General features: G+C 36.6%; 1 protein-coding gene across 2 annotated transcripts in view; it reads left to right on the top strand.

Moving 5' to 3' along the window:
• The window catches only part of EDIL3 (EGF like repeats and discoidin domains 3), a 267,133-nt gene that overhangs the window by 242,589 nt on the left and 10,672 nt on the right, over nucleotides 1-13,872 (top strand). For both annotated transcript variants that reach the window (XM_035310845.1, XM_035310844.1), the window contains one exon: nucleotides 8,241-8,396. In XM_035310845.1, coding sequence (XP_035166736.1) covers nucleotides 8,241-8,396 — 156 coding nt within the window. The remainder of the gene's footprint in view (nucleotides 1-8,240; nucleotides 8,397-13,872) is intronic.

Genomic DNA, 13,872 nt, shown 5'->3' with positions numbered 1-13,872 from the left:
CAAAGATATTTATTGGTCCTGCAATAAAAGGTGTTGCATCATTTTCTCTACTGAAAACTGAACATAAGTTGCAGTTATTCTATTCTAAGGAAGGATTTTGCTTTTCCAGTCATTGCATCACAAGCCTTTGATTTTAGTTTAAAACCTGTAATGCACTGACAAATGCCTCAAGACAAATGAAATCTGAAATAACTAGATTTCTGCTGATTGCAGTTGAAAAGCTTATGCTGTTTCGAAGTGCTGCTATAAAATGTTAACTTCCTCATCCTTCACATTCCAGGTTATCAGGTGTCATTCTGAAGCTTATTGTTAAATAGACCATATTTCCTTAAGTTTTCTCCTGTCTGCTTTTCACATGGATCTGCTGCTGTTTTACCAACTCCAGCACCTGAGATGCTCTGCAGTGGTCTTTGGTAGAAAATTAGGGAACCCAAAGCTTGGACAGAGCCCACAGGACAGGCATGCAGGAAATCTTACAGATAAATTTGCTCATCAGTTTGAGATATCTTTTAGTAAAATAAGGAAAGGGAGCAGAGTTCCTTGTTCTTCTCAGAATCCAAAGAGAGCAGAGCATGCCCACCTGGCATCTCAGGATGATTGGTTTCTTGTTCATAGCAGGAAAGACAAACAGAAAGAGAAACAACAGATATCTTTCTTGAATCATTTTTTTTCTTTGGTAGTTGTTCTTTCTTGTGTTTTATTTTCATTTTCAGTCATACTCAAAAACTTCTGACCAAAAGTTATCAGCATCATTATAATTAGTAGAGGAATAACTACATTAAATTATATCTTCCAGAAATGTACTCCTGAAGGGCACTTCTTATTGTCACCCAGTTTTATACACTTCTTTTGCCTTTAAAACATGTACCATTATGTGAAGAACTGAATGCAAATGAAAATTCCTACACATTTACATATCTATTTCTAGCCAGAACTAGGTGCTGGGATCAGTGAATTGTACTGCACAGTAGGGGCTTGCAGCAGTGTTCAGTAAGTAGTTCATCATGAACTATTGATGATCATATTCATACTTTTTTTCCTCTTTTTTCTTCTAAATGAGTAAGTACTGTTTTGTCCTTGGCTTTCCTGCAAGAACTCCAATTGATTCATCTAGCACAGAATGGTATTACAGATTTTTTATCAACTCTTCAAGTGTCCTGTAATGCAACCCAAAAGTTTCTTCTAACTCTACCAGATGTCTAAGCCTGCTTAATCACTCATAATTTAAGGGAATATTTTTAAATCTCGTCATTCTCACAAGGACTGGTAAGCTTTGAATATTACAAAGCAGATAGGAAGGCCACTGCTGTTTAGTGAACGGTTTCTTGACCATCAGTGACAAGTGCAACAAACTGTGATCCCTACTAAAATCCGCTAATCACATTTTGAGGAAAATTACTGTTGCACACAGGTGTGAAACATTCAGTGTTATGAGAAAAGACTATGGATTTAATCATCACAGATGTTATAACTTTGATGCTAAATTCTCTTTTACTTCAGAATACATTCAGGCCTGGATATGCTGGGTATTGCCATTTCTTATTAAGACATGAAAGACCTCTGATAAGTTGTGGGAGTTAGCAATATTAACAGAAATCATTCCAATTTGCAGGATCAGTATGAAAACAGCATTATCCCATGTGTGCTGCAGGCAGGAATTACCAGAGGGCCTATATGACCTCAGAACATCAACTGTGTTAGGTTCCTATAGGAAATGGGTAGCAGCTCCCCTTGCTGCTCTTGAAAATCAAGATCCTAAGGCTTAAGTTTTATTTTATTACCTTTTGGCATTTAAGATATCATTAAAATGAGATTGGTCATGATTTACTAAAACGTGGTTATAAAATGTTGCTCTGTAAGAAATAGATGCTGTTCTTAAACTGGCTGTATGGTGGAACATATAGATTATTTATCTGAATGTTTTTCTTAAAACACCGAAAAAATATAGTAATTCAAGTATTCTGTTTCCTTTTTTCCCCATAATACCTATCTAATAGTGATTACCAAGTACTTAAGTACATTAATGAAGGTTTCACACAATCTGTACAATGTCAGAAGTAGCTGCTACTTAAGGAGTTTCTCATGGAAATTAAGTGAATTGTGAGCTCCTGTGTGTATGTTTTACGCATCCAGATTTCAGAATAACGGTGTGGAATCTATTTTCTGATAGTCCATGAAGATTTCAAGCAAGAGGCCTCATACCCTAGTTTCTAGCTTTTAAATTGTACTGAGGAGAGCTGAAGGTGTATGGTATTCTTTCTAATGTTGTTTCTTATATGCAGTTGCTGCAGTCATAAAGCAACTCAGAGGAAATGTGTTCTTTAAGAAGAGGCAAATCTGAGTAAATAATAAAATAGTAGTTGTATTTATTATCTTAACCTACAGGACTAGAACTGTTAAAAATATAGTGGCATGATATTAAAATAATGTTGAAGTCTGAGCTTAAATTGAGAAAGAAGCAAGCAAAACAAACACCTCATTTTTAGGAAGAAAAAAAAAATGCATTCTTTAATCTTTTTTCATCTGAAAACAACCCATTTCCATCTAGGTACATGAGTAGAATTTTAATTTTAAACATATACAAAGTAATATGACCCCAGTTAAATGTAAATACATTTGTAGTTAATTTCATTTTGAAAGTATAAAATTCCTTTTTAGACGTATATTAAAGAAAATGTACTGAAATGCCTATTCCTATCAAATTATTATGGCTTCTTCTAGAGCACTTTCTTTTGTCTCATAACTGATTTTTGTACTGCAATTGTCTCAGGTTAAATTAATAAATACTTACTCTCATAATGTATATCTAAATGTTTATACTGACAACACTCTGCTAGTTCTGAATCTGCAGTGGTAATCCTGATAATAAACCAAGGATGTGTAGTTGTCGTTTTTTTTTTTTTTTTCTTCAAAGTTTTTAGGTGCAATTAGGCATGATGGATTGTAGTTTGGGGTAGGGTTTTTTGTTTGTTTGTTTATTTTTATTTTTTTTTTTTAATCTGAACCTTTGGAAAACAGCCTGAAATGCTAAGCTTCATAGTTTACAAGCAAGATGTGCTGCTGAAATTTTACTAGTAGCATATAGATGTCACCCATCTGCAGCAGGTGCTGTAACACCATCAATTTTCCTATTATCTCCAGTGACTGGGCAAGGAGGCAAATGCTGAATGGCTTAAGTCCGGTGCAATACAATAAGGAGAGCTGCAATTCTGACTTCATGGTGTAGACGCTGCAAGCCTTTCTCTCTCTTTTGTAGGCTGTAGTGCATATAGCAACAATCTGTGTATGCCAATTTCTCCCATTAAAAATGTGGGAATCAAGGTCTTAGATGAAGAGTGGAGAACCCGCGCAGAAGAGCTTAAGGGCGTTAGACTGTCTTGGTGAGATTCAGGTGCTAACCATGAGTGTCTAACATTACCTTAAGCATCCCCAAATATATGAGACCTCCTCACAGGGCAAGCATATATGATAGAGTGCTCTGCATCGTGGTGACATAGATGCCATGCAAAAGGCAATGCAGGCCTTCTTTTTCAGTCTTTTACAGGCAGGTGCTGGCAACACCTTGCCAGTATTTCCCTTATGTTCAGATGTGTTAGGCCCAGACTTCTTCCTTCTCATCCCTGGTACTTCAACTCCAAGGGACTCTTATTTGGTGAGTAGGAAACCCAGAACTTCATTTGTGTTATCTGGCAATAACTGATAATAAAACAGCCTGCAAAAACACATAGGTAACTGGGCATGGGGCTAGCTATACTGGGAGCAGAAACATAATATCTTTATAAGGAGCAGACTAAAATGAATGATTTAAATAATTATTTAAAAAAGACAGATTAACTAACCAATACCTTAACTCTCAGCATTCCTGAGATCTTCTATTCTATCTCTCTCCTTTGCATCTGAGACTTGAAGCTAAGATTACAAATGCTGAGGTGATTAGATGCAGAGGTGAAGGTCAGCTGAGAGCCACCTCACCATTATCTTCATTGCTTAATAGGACACAGTGCCCCCTGGATTCTGAGGGTTCTTCTCCTCTAACATTGCAATGTAGATAAGGAAGTGCGTTATTTTTTTTAAGATTGTCTACGCTTTTCATACTTTGGTTTACATGATGGAGTGTCTTCAGAGAGCATCACAGAGCATGATGCAGATTCTTTTCAGATGAAATTAAGCCAAAAGACATGCTTCAGAAGTTTGCCTGGACTGACTGGAAGTAAAATTGGTGTAGCACACACAGTGTAGGCATCCTGGTGTAAATATCAATTGCTTTGCTTTGCACGTCTTCACCCATTGCACTCTGCTGCTTGTCCATATAAACATAGGCCACCTGTACCTATTGGTTTCCCAGTCTAAAATAGTAAGTATGTAAAAGAGGGAAAATGAGGAGGTAATATTCAGAGAGCTATAGCAGCTATTTTGTAGTGCATTGACTCCACATGTACCAAGTTTCTTGATGTAATGGATAACCAAGCCAATGCCATGAGGAGCAGCTTGAGTCCAGAAGCATTATGGCTGTGTTCAAGCACAGTGCATGCTGTACTGCTTGCCAATGCAAACTGGCTTTTGGGCAGCTGTTCCAAAAGTCTAAAAGTATCATATCCTTATGTTCCTGCTCTTGGGAGGAGGGAGTGTTGCCAGGCTGAAGGTATCTGCATCTAGTTGCAGATCTCTGAGAGTCCAGCTGCAAAGATATTTATATGAAAATTCAGCACATCTGCACAGACAGGCAAGGAAAGTCAAGGTTCTTTTAGCTCTGGGCCATTCACAGCAGGGACAGAGCACCTGTGTGACTTCTCCCCTGATCAAGCAGACCTACTTACAGTGTAAATAGAAATACTAGTCACTCTAACTGCACGCTGCCACACAGTTCATGCTGCACATCCATGTAGTGGTTCATTAAAAATGTTTCATATTCAGGTAGGTTTATCTTTGGACTTTTCTGAAATTCTCTAAATCACACTAAATCACCTTTAACATCTGAAGAAAGGTGGGAAACAGATATTTACAAAGGAAGCGGCTATAGCCCAAGAGAGCTCTTCCGGACACAAGATGTTAAACCGCTTTTTGATCAGCTGCTTGTAAGAATGTACATTAAACTGTAAACCATGGTTCTTCATGTAACCAGCTAATGATCCTATCAGTTGCAGACTAATTGCCTCCACCTCGCTCTAAATTCTGCTGCACTAAAAAAAGCCAGTCACATTCTGATCTGGTTAATCACATTCAGCTTTGAAGATCACACAGTGGTTGTGTGTTAATTCAACTTCTCTCCCTGTCAATTTGTTTGATTGCCTGTTACTTGCAATCTGCACTAACTGAATAAATGTGTGCTGCATCCTGATGGGAAGTTCTGACGTTCTATTATTTTAATGCAGATGTTTCCCCTAGAAATTGGGGGTAAATTCATCTCACCTTTCTGCTCTAATGTGCTTTCAATAGGAAGGATGAAAAGAAAGGGTGTTACAATCCTTTGCAGGAGGTAAAAAAACAACACAGTAAGAACAGTTTTTTGTCTGTTTTTGTTTTTAATGATGGGTTAAAAGCCGTCTTTATTACACAAAGGTTTGTTATTGGCTTATGGAGAAACAAGTAAATAAGATACTAAAGTAAGAGAAAAAGACGTGGGTGCATCCTTGTTTTCTTTTTCTCTGTCTTCAGCAGTATCTATTGTCTGTATTGTCAAGAGGTAGAACAGCCCCTGTCTATTAATGCCTTATTTTTTCTTTCTCTCTTTTCTTCATATAAGACACACACACAAGCATGCACACACAGAGACATATTCTACATAGTACTGTGTAATAAATCTTTCAAGAAAAAAAAAGTGCTAATTTATTTTCCAGCTTCCCACATCATTTTTCTGAACAAGAGTACAAGGCCAATAGATATGTCCTGTAAGCACAAAACAATTGTTACTAGGACGTTTTTATTAACTCTGGATCTGGGATATAATAAAGATTTATTGTGATTTTACCTCTGAAATCCCCTGAATATGAGTAAGACTTTCTTCTTGTTCTGAATATCGGTGAGAAGGGAAATACTCTGAATGTCATGGCCATGTTAAAATAAATATTTATGAAATCCTTTTACATATCTTTTGACATTTTAAAAATAAACAACTGGTTTTATAGATGCATTTTTCATGTTAGCAGGAGATGTATTAACTTTTAGTATAGGAAACATCCTCTGCTTAAAAGAAGTTACTCTTGGAAAACATTAATGTCAGAATTATTTATAAACAGCATCTAAATTTGACTCTGAAATTTAGTGCAAATGCTGCCTAAAAGTGTGGTCAAATTAATGTTTCTCTACCAGATAGCCTTTCTGAAAAGCAGACTACTCATTCCAGCTCCAAAAAATATTTGGAATTAAGGTCTGGAGACCTGGTGTTTATTAATTCATTAAAGACTCAACTGATTAGCGGTATTTAGCTCCCACAGGCCCACTTTGGCCATGGAAGCCAGCCTCCTCCGCTCCTTATGGAAGGAAGCAGTCTATGAGAGCATCCAAAAAAGGCTGCTGCTCTGAGTGATCCTTGGTTCAGTCCCTACCTCTCTCCATTGAACAAAGAGAAAACAAAAATAGTTTATCCTCCCAATGGAAGGAACCCTCCTGGGGTTCTGGGTTTCTCCTCTGAGCAACTTTGCTGCTGTTGGATGGCAATAAATGCCTTTGTTCTAGTAGAATCTAGACTCTTGGACCATCTCTGGGCAATGCCATTTTCCATTTACTGTCATGTTTTCTCAGCCTCTAATTTATTCATTTTCTGGAAAGGATTTTCTACTCATTATTTGCTACTTTCAAGTGTTGGCGCAGATGTCTCCAGTATTCCTTGTCTGATTGCTCAGAACAGTCATTCTTCATCTTCTTTTCTTAAAAATGCATCCTTACACTTTTCCGCATTTTCATCTTTATAGGGTCCGAACTGTAGTACCCACAGTGTAAAAGCATTGGTATTACTTCTTAAGCGTGTTTACTTTTTCTTTTGTCATTATTAATTTCTTGTGCTTTCACAGCTGTTCTTGTCTGTTTCCCTGCGTCTTCATGGAAAATCTGGCCTGTTCAGAGGGCTTCAGTTTCCCAAAATTAAAAGACTGGGTCTTCAGAATTTGATCTGCCAAAGATCCTTAAGTCTTTCACCTTCTCTTTTAAACTTTTTTTGGTGTAAAAACATACCCCATGTATTCTCTTGGAATTCAGCAATTCTGTCATTTTACTGTAATTTTTTTACTATTTGTCTGTCTTGCCTGATTTAACAGACAATATTAAAAATGCCGACTGCTTCACAGCCATTTATCGTCTGAAATAAATCTACCTTTGTTCTGTTTTCTGGGTTTTATTTTTTATTTTTTATTACTGGCTTAATGCTTTGCAGAAAGACATGGAATGAAATGTGAAGTTTTACCTTCACATGGAATGAAATGTGAAGTTTTACCTTCACATTTCCTGAAAATGTCAGTTCTGATAGGGAAATCCTCCATTATTCTTCTAAAAATATGTTATTAGGTCAATTTATTTCTGTTATTCTGTTCTGTTCCTTGATCACTTTAAGCCAAGGCATCTGGCCCAGATCTGTTATATTCAGTGTTAGATCTGGTGCAAAAAAACTTGTCATAAATGTGCAGATCCATGTGAGAGATACTTGAAAGCCCAGATTTTATTAGGCTTTAAGATTCCTGCCTTGAATTTTATTTATGCTATGATTATAAAACAAAGAGCTCCAAAAAGTCAGTGAATGAAAAAGCTAGAGCTTTAGAAGTAGAAAAAGACATAAGAGTCTTAAAGAGAGAAGTTCAGTAGGAAATGTATGATATCAAATGTTTTAAAACTTAATAAAGCACAGTCTCTGTCATTGTAAAGGAAATAGGAATTGGGGAATCACCCTTTGGCATGCTGTGTTCTGATTAATAGGAGCACAAGGGAACAGTCTTTGGCCGCAAATGTGTTGCAGCGGAGACTGCCCTTTTGTTAGGAATGTGTGTAGCACCTACCACAATCGAAAACAGTAAAAGATTGTCCAATTTGTGCCATGAGGTGGTAAAAATGAGTAACAAACGGGATACAGAAGTGAATTTCTCTGTCGTGTTACACTGTCCTGGAAAATGGAGAAGGAAAGTTGTCTTAAATTGTGCCAACATCTCACCTAAAAGAGCAATACACTGTTTTTTTTTTTTTTTTTTTTTTGTGATGTGATTTTGTGTGTAAAACTATTGTAAGTATAATCTCCTGTGTCTTGTTTTGTTTAGGTTGACCTTCTTGTCCCTACAAAGATCACTGGCATAATTACTCAAGGAGCTAAAGATTTCGGTCATGTCCAGTTTGTGGGATCATACAAGCTTGCTTACAGTAATGATGGGGAGCACTGGATAATATACCAGGATGAAAAACAAAAGAAGGATAAGGTAAAGCAAAGAGAAAAACGGTATTGTGGTTGCATATAGGGAGTAGTAATGCCTGTAGTAATTCGAGTGCTGGAAGCCTGTAGATTATTGCACACTGGGGTTTATGGGCTTTATGGGGTTGCTATGCATAGGGTCCCACAGATAAAAGTCAAGGTGAATAAAAAAGGGTCGTATAACACAGTGACATTCACAGTGCAATAATGTCATACCTATCAGTGCAATGCACCTGATTTAATGCTGTTAAATATGGGGCATAAAACTTTACAGTTCTCCATTTATTGAAATTATTTCTTGCTTAAACTCTAGAGGAGAAGGTATATAAATAGCAGTTTATTTGTATATTTGAAAACAGTGTCTTGGTGCATATTCTTGTAAGTGTGCACTATTCTCTGTAATTTTCTGTGAAGCACATCTTTAATGCACCTCATTACCTAGCCATTTTTTCTCTCTCTCTCTCTTTTTTTTTTTTTTTTTTAAAGGAAATTATTCACTCTAGGGCTTCAAATACCCAATGGAAATATTATTTTTATTACACTATTAAAAGAATACAAAACATAAAAAGTTTCACAACTTCCTTTACAAACATTTAATGGGAGGTGAAAAGAAAGTATAGGTTTCCTGACTGATTTACTTAGAAGAAATTAACTTTTCTCTTGTTATTTAGGGTATTATTCATTATACATTTCCTTTAAACTGTATAACACTTTTATACTGTGAAAACCTGAATGCATATGCATTGCTTAAGGGATACATTAAGAAAGCTGGCAAAATGTGAATTATTTAATAAATATCTTAGTGAGATTATGTCTAACTGAATCAAAATGTACATTAATAAAAATACCAGATGGCTGATATGTCTGACATATATGTCTCATATCTGGTCGTTTTAGCATCTGTATTATTGGAGTAATAAATTTTTCCACTTGTACTTATTTTTCTTAGAATAAAAGGAAGAGTATTTTTTATATAGGTTAATTCAATTTTTTTTTTTTTTTTTAGGTAATGAGAAGGCTTTTGATATGCATTGGTCTATGTTGCATGAATACAAGCAGATCTGCTGATGAGGGGTTAGACAGCAGCATCTCTTAATTTTCACTGATTTTATCTGATTGATCAAATGTATAGTCATTTATTAGTGGAAGCTATCCTACATTACTGGGTTACATATGTTCATAACTTCATGCGTGCATAGAAATGTTATGTTTGTAAGAGGATTATTATCAAAAGATGACACTGTCAAGTCACAAGGAGCAAAGTGGCAGATCACTGTGGTTCTATCCTTCAAAGAGATTTTTCCCCAAGTTCTAGAGGTTTTTTAAATGGGGAAAAAAAAAAAAAAAAAAAAAAAAAAAACAGCTATTTTAGCCATCCAACTGAGTAGGTCTTGACACCTATGATTATGGATGTGTCTAGTATAATTGGTTGTCAGATAAAAATTGGAAAGAAACAACTCACCTATTGTAAACGTACCATGAATGCATTCAACATAAGTGACAGATAGGCACTTCAGTACTTTGTACACATCCCATTTTAAATCCCTGGCATTTAAAAGCAGAAGTGAAAGATCCACTGTGAAAGAAATGTCTTCTGCAAGCCAAACTTCTGTTATTGAACTGTTGCATTCATTTTACTGAAAAAAGAAACCCGTGTTCCAGTCTCCAGTGAGAAACATAGAAACAGTCACAAGCAAATCTAAAACAAAATGCAGTCTCACTGTTCCAGTCCACACTTGTTTATAACATTTGCCAAAGTAATTAAATTATTTCTGCTTTCATCATCAGGTAGATTGTTAATTGCTATATGCACAGTCCGCTAGGAATGATGGAAAACTCTTAATCATTGTCTTATTAAAACATCTCCCATCCCATATTAATTAACATCCCTAAGAATAACATAAATGCATCTTATTATGATTCTTTAACAATTCAAGAGCAATTAAAGGCAGAATGTGATTGAATTCACCTAACTCAAAATCAGAAATTATATCTTCTGAATTTTAATTTGTACAAAATAAACAAGATCACTGGGTAAGAGTCTAGTCTTCAGTCTATTGATACACAAATATTAAACAGAAGTATTTTTACTATTTCATTTTTTTTCAGATAACAAAAGTCATCCAGAGTCTTTCAGAACATTCCAAAAATGCTAGCTGTCAGTGAACTTGCCATAACTTCATAGGAGGGAGGTTGTTGAGTCTCCTTCTCTGGAGGTATGCAAGGTAGGACTGGACAAGACCTGGAGAGATCACAAGAACATGTATCTCTTGACCTCTCCCAACAAACCCCTCTGAAGTCTTCTGAATAGAAAATGGGATTCAGCAAACCCCTATTACCCTAGGAATAGGTGCAAGTAGTTCTTCCTTGTTTGAACTAAGGTTAAAACTTGCTGGCTTAAAAAGTCAAGACTAATTTAATTAATTTACTTGTCCTTCACCTGACCAAAGATACAATGCTCATATCATAAACCATTCTTCACCTGAATATTATTTAATATGTTCTTAGAAATAGCCAGTGATGAAAATTTTACTATATCAGCAGTCAAGCCCAGTGCTTAAATATCCTGAAAGGTGAAAAGGTTGCTTCTTCCTCTTCATGCAATGCTCTGTCAAAACACCTCTCTGTCCTCAGAGAACACAAGGAACAGATTTTATCTTCCTTTCTTAAGACAGTTGGCTTTGATTGAGGTATGTTAACTTCTGTCTTCTCAGCTTCTTCATGGGAACAAATAATCTTCATTCTTTCAGTCTTCCCTCATATGGTATGCTTTCTCAGCTTCAAATCATTCCTTTGGATTCTGCTTGGACAACCTCTTCCTGAAGCTGGTTTTCCAAACTTGTTGGAGTGTTTCAGCCAAGATCTGATTAATATAGAGATGAAATACTATGTCATCTGGTTTACAAGAGATAGATAAAGATATAGATAGATTAGAGAGAGAGAGATCTATATTTGCTTTCATTTACTTGTAACAGCATGATATTATTTCCTCAGATCCAATTTATAATCTGTGCTAATTTATGAAGTCTTTAGTACAGAATAGCCTGCTCTGTCATCCCCCATATTGTATCTCTGATATTGCTTATCACTTCCAAAGGTGTGGCTTGGTACGCACTATTATTAAACTGCACCATCCATCTCTCCAGTTTGTCAAGACCACTGCAAATTTTTATCCCAACTTCCAAAATGGGAAAATCTTGGCCACATCTGCACTTTTAACAAACATTTACATTTCTAACCTCCATTTCATTCTGAGAACTTATTAATTACATTAAATACCCAGACATGGAGCATTATCCAGTAAAACCTTTCATTTAGATGTCAAACCCTTCATCACCACTCCAGCCTGCTGTGCATTAAGAGTGTGCTTTCATGGGGTTTGCCCACTGGTTGTGTACAGCAGCAGAAATACTAGATGCTCTCTGGCCCATCTCCTTTGTCTGTAGTTTGCAGTGGAGTGGCACAAAAGGCAAATGAAAAATAAAAACCAAAGAAAAAACAAGGCTATGCATCATCCATGGGGAGCAGAAGAGAAACTGGTCCTGCCTTAGAGTAGTGCCTTTTCACAACACCCACATTAATTTCCTTTGCTTAAGTAAAGATGTAAGGTTTGGCCCAAAATGGAAGAACATTTCAGAAGAAACTCTGTTTTCACAGCAAAGTGAAACTTTAAATGTTTTTTGCTGTCCCCTGAAGAAACAGAAGGGAGATGAAAGGTAGACACTGGCAACTATCAACAGCAGTGAGAATAAATTATTCATAATTTACCCTTATTTGTTCTATTTAATAACTGTGTGTAATTATTTCTTCTGAGAAGGATAGAATATATAGATTTCTGATTTCCCCCATAGGTGATTTACTCATCCTTGTGATCCTTGTCCAGACATCCAATAGTTTAGGAGAAAGATGGTTCCAAAAACTCTCAGAGAAAGGAAGAAAAGATAAAGGAAAAACAACCAGTTTTGAAGTCCAAACAATTGTGTCATTTTACAAGAAAAAAAGAATATCTCACATCCAGAAATTATGGAGATATTTCTACCTGAAAATAAGGATTTGTGGATGAATATAGTGACTTTAAAGCACATTTACCCTTTCTGATGCTGATCATCTCACTGTTCAGTAGTTTACGGAAAGAATTTAAATGCATCAGCAGATTTAATGAAATCTGAAGCTATTCACTTCTGTCTCTTCTTTTACATCATTTGTGAAATTATTGTATAGAGAAAAAACAGAAAAACAAACAAGCAAACAAAAAACTAGTATCTTGTACTCACAAGTGCACTACCTGCAGCCTATATCTTTGATGACCCTGCAACAAATTAGTTGTTTCAAACAGAAGGAAATGTGGTATTCAGTTTTCTTCTTTACCCAGTTCCAAATGGAAATGTTGTTCCAAAAATAGACTCCTGCAGCTCCTGTTTGCCTTCTGCTGTTTCAACTGCCATTGATTTTAGTTCACATCTATGCTAAGCTTCTGTGAATGCAGGCTAAAAGGTAGTGGTAGTGGCGGGGCCCGCCGCGCCAAAAAAAGAAAAAAAAAAGAAAAACATTTCTTCAATGCTTTTCTTGTTCTCTCATTCATTTTAAATTGTTTGAATGTGATCCACTAAAAAAATTGAGGGTTGACAAGTAGGAAGAAACTATATTTTAGGAAAAGGACCAGAGCTATCTTGTTTTTCTCAACTAGAGGTCAGTAGCTCACTATTCCTCCAACACTAAGGGCAACCAAACCAGATTTTTTTTTTTTTTTTTTCTAATCACATTCCAAATGTGATTTATAAATTGCATGGCATGCTGTAAGTAACTCAAGGCCAACTGCAGGTAGACAACAGCCACTGGATTTGTGGACAAACTGAAGAACAAGTTATAAGCTATATTCTTTGTATGCCTCATTAATTGCTATAGGAACAGAAGACAAAAACATACATGTAAGCGAGAAGTTGGATCACGAGGTTTCTGCTAGGTTTTCCTATTTTTTTTTTTCTTTTTGATGTTGGATTATCACAGAATCACAGAATCACAGAATTTCTAGGTTGGAAGAGACCTCAAGATCATCAAGCTCAACCTCTGACCTAACACTAACAGTCCCCACTAAACCATATCCCTAAGCTCTACATCTAAACGTCTTTTAAAGACCTCCAGGGATGGTGACTCCACCACTTCCCTGGGCAGCCCGTTCCAATGTCTAACAACCCTTTCGGTAAAGAAGTTCTTCCTAACATCCAACCTAAAACTGCCCTGGCACAACTTAAGCCCATTCCCCCTCGTCCTGTCACCAGGCACGTGGGAGAACAGACCAACCCCCACCTCGCTACAGCCTCCCTTGAGGTACCTGTAGAGAGCAATAAGGTCACCCCTGAGCCTCCTTTTCTCCAGGCTGAACAAGCCCAGCTCCCTCAGCCGCTCCTCGTAAGACTTGTTCTCCAGGCCCCTCACCAGCTTCGTAGCCCTTCTCTGGACTCGCTCGAGCACTTCCATGTCCT

Source organism: Oxyura jamaicensis, chromosome Z, assembly GCF_011077185.1.
Source record: "Oxyura jamaicensis isolate SHBP4307 breed ruddy duck chromosome Z, BPBGC_Ojam_1.0, whole genome shotgun sequence".
In the NCBI taxonomy this organism is placed as follows: Eukaryota; Metazoa; Chordata; class Aves; order Anseriformes; family Anatidae; genus Oxyura; species Oxyura jamaicensis.
This window is presented reverse-complemented; position numbering and strand designations above follow the sequence as displayed.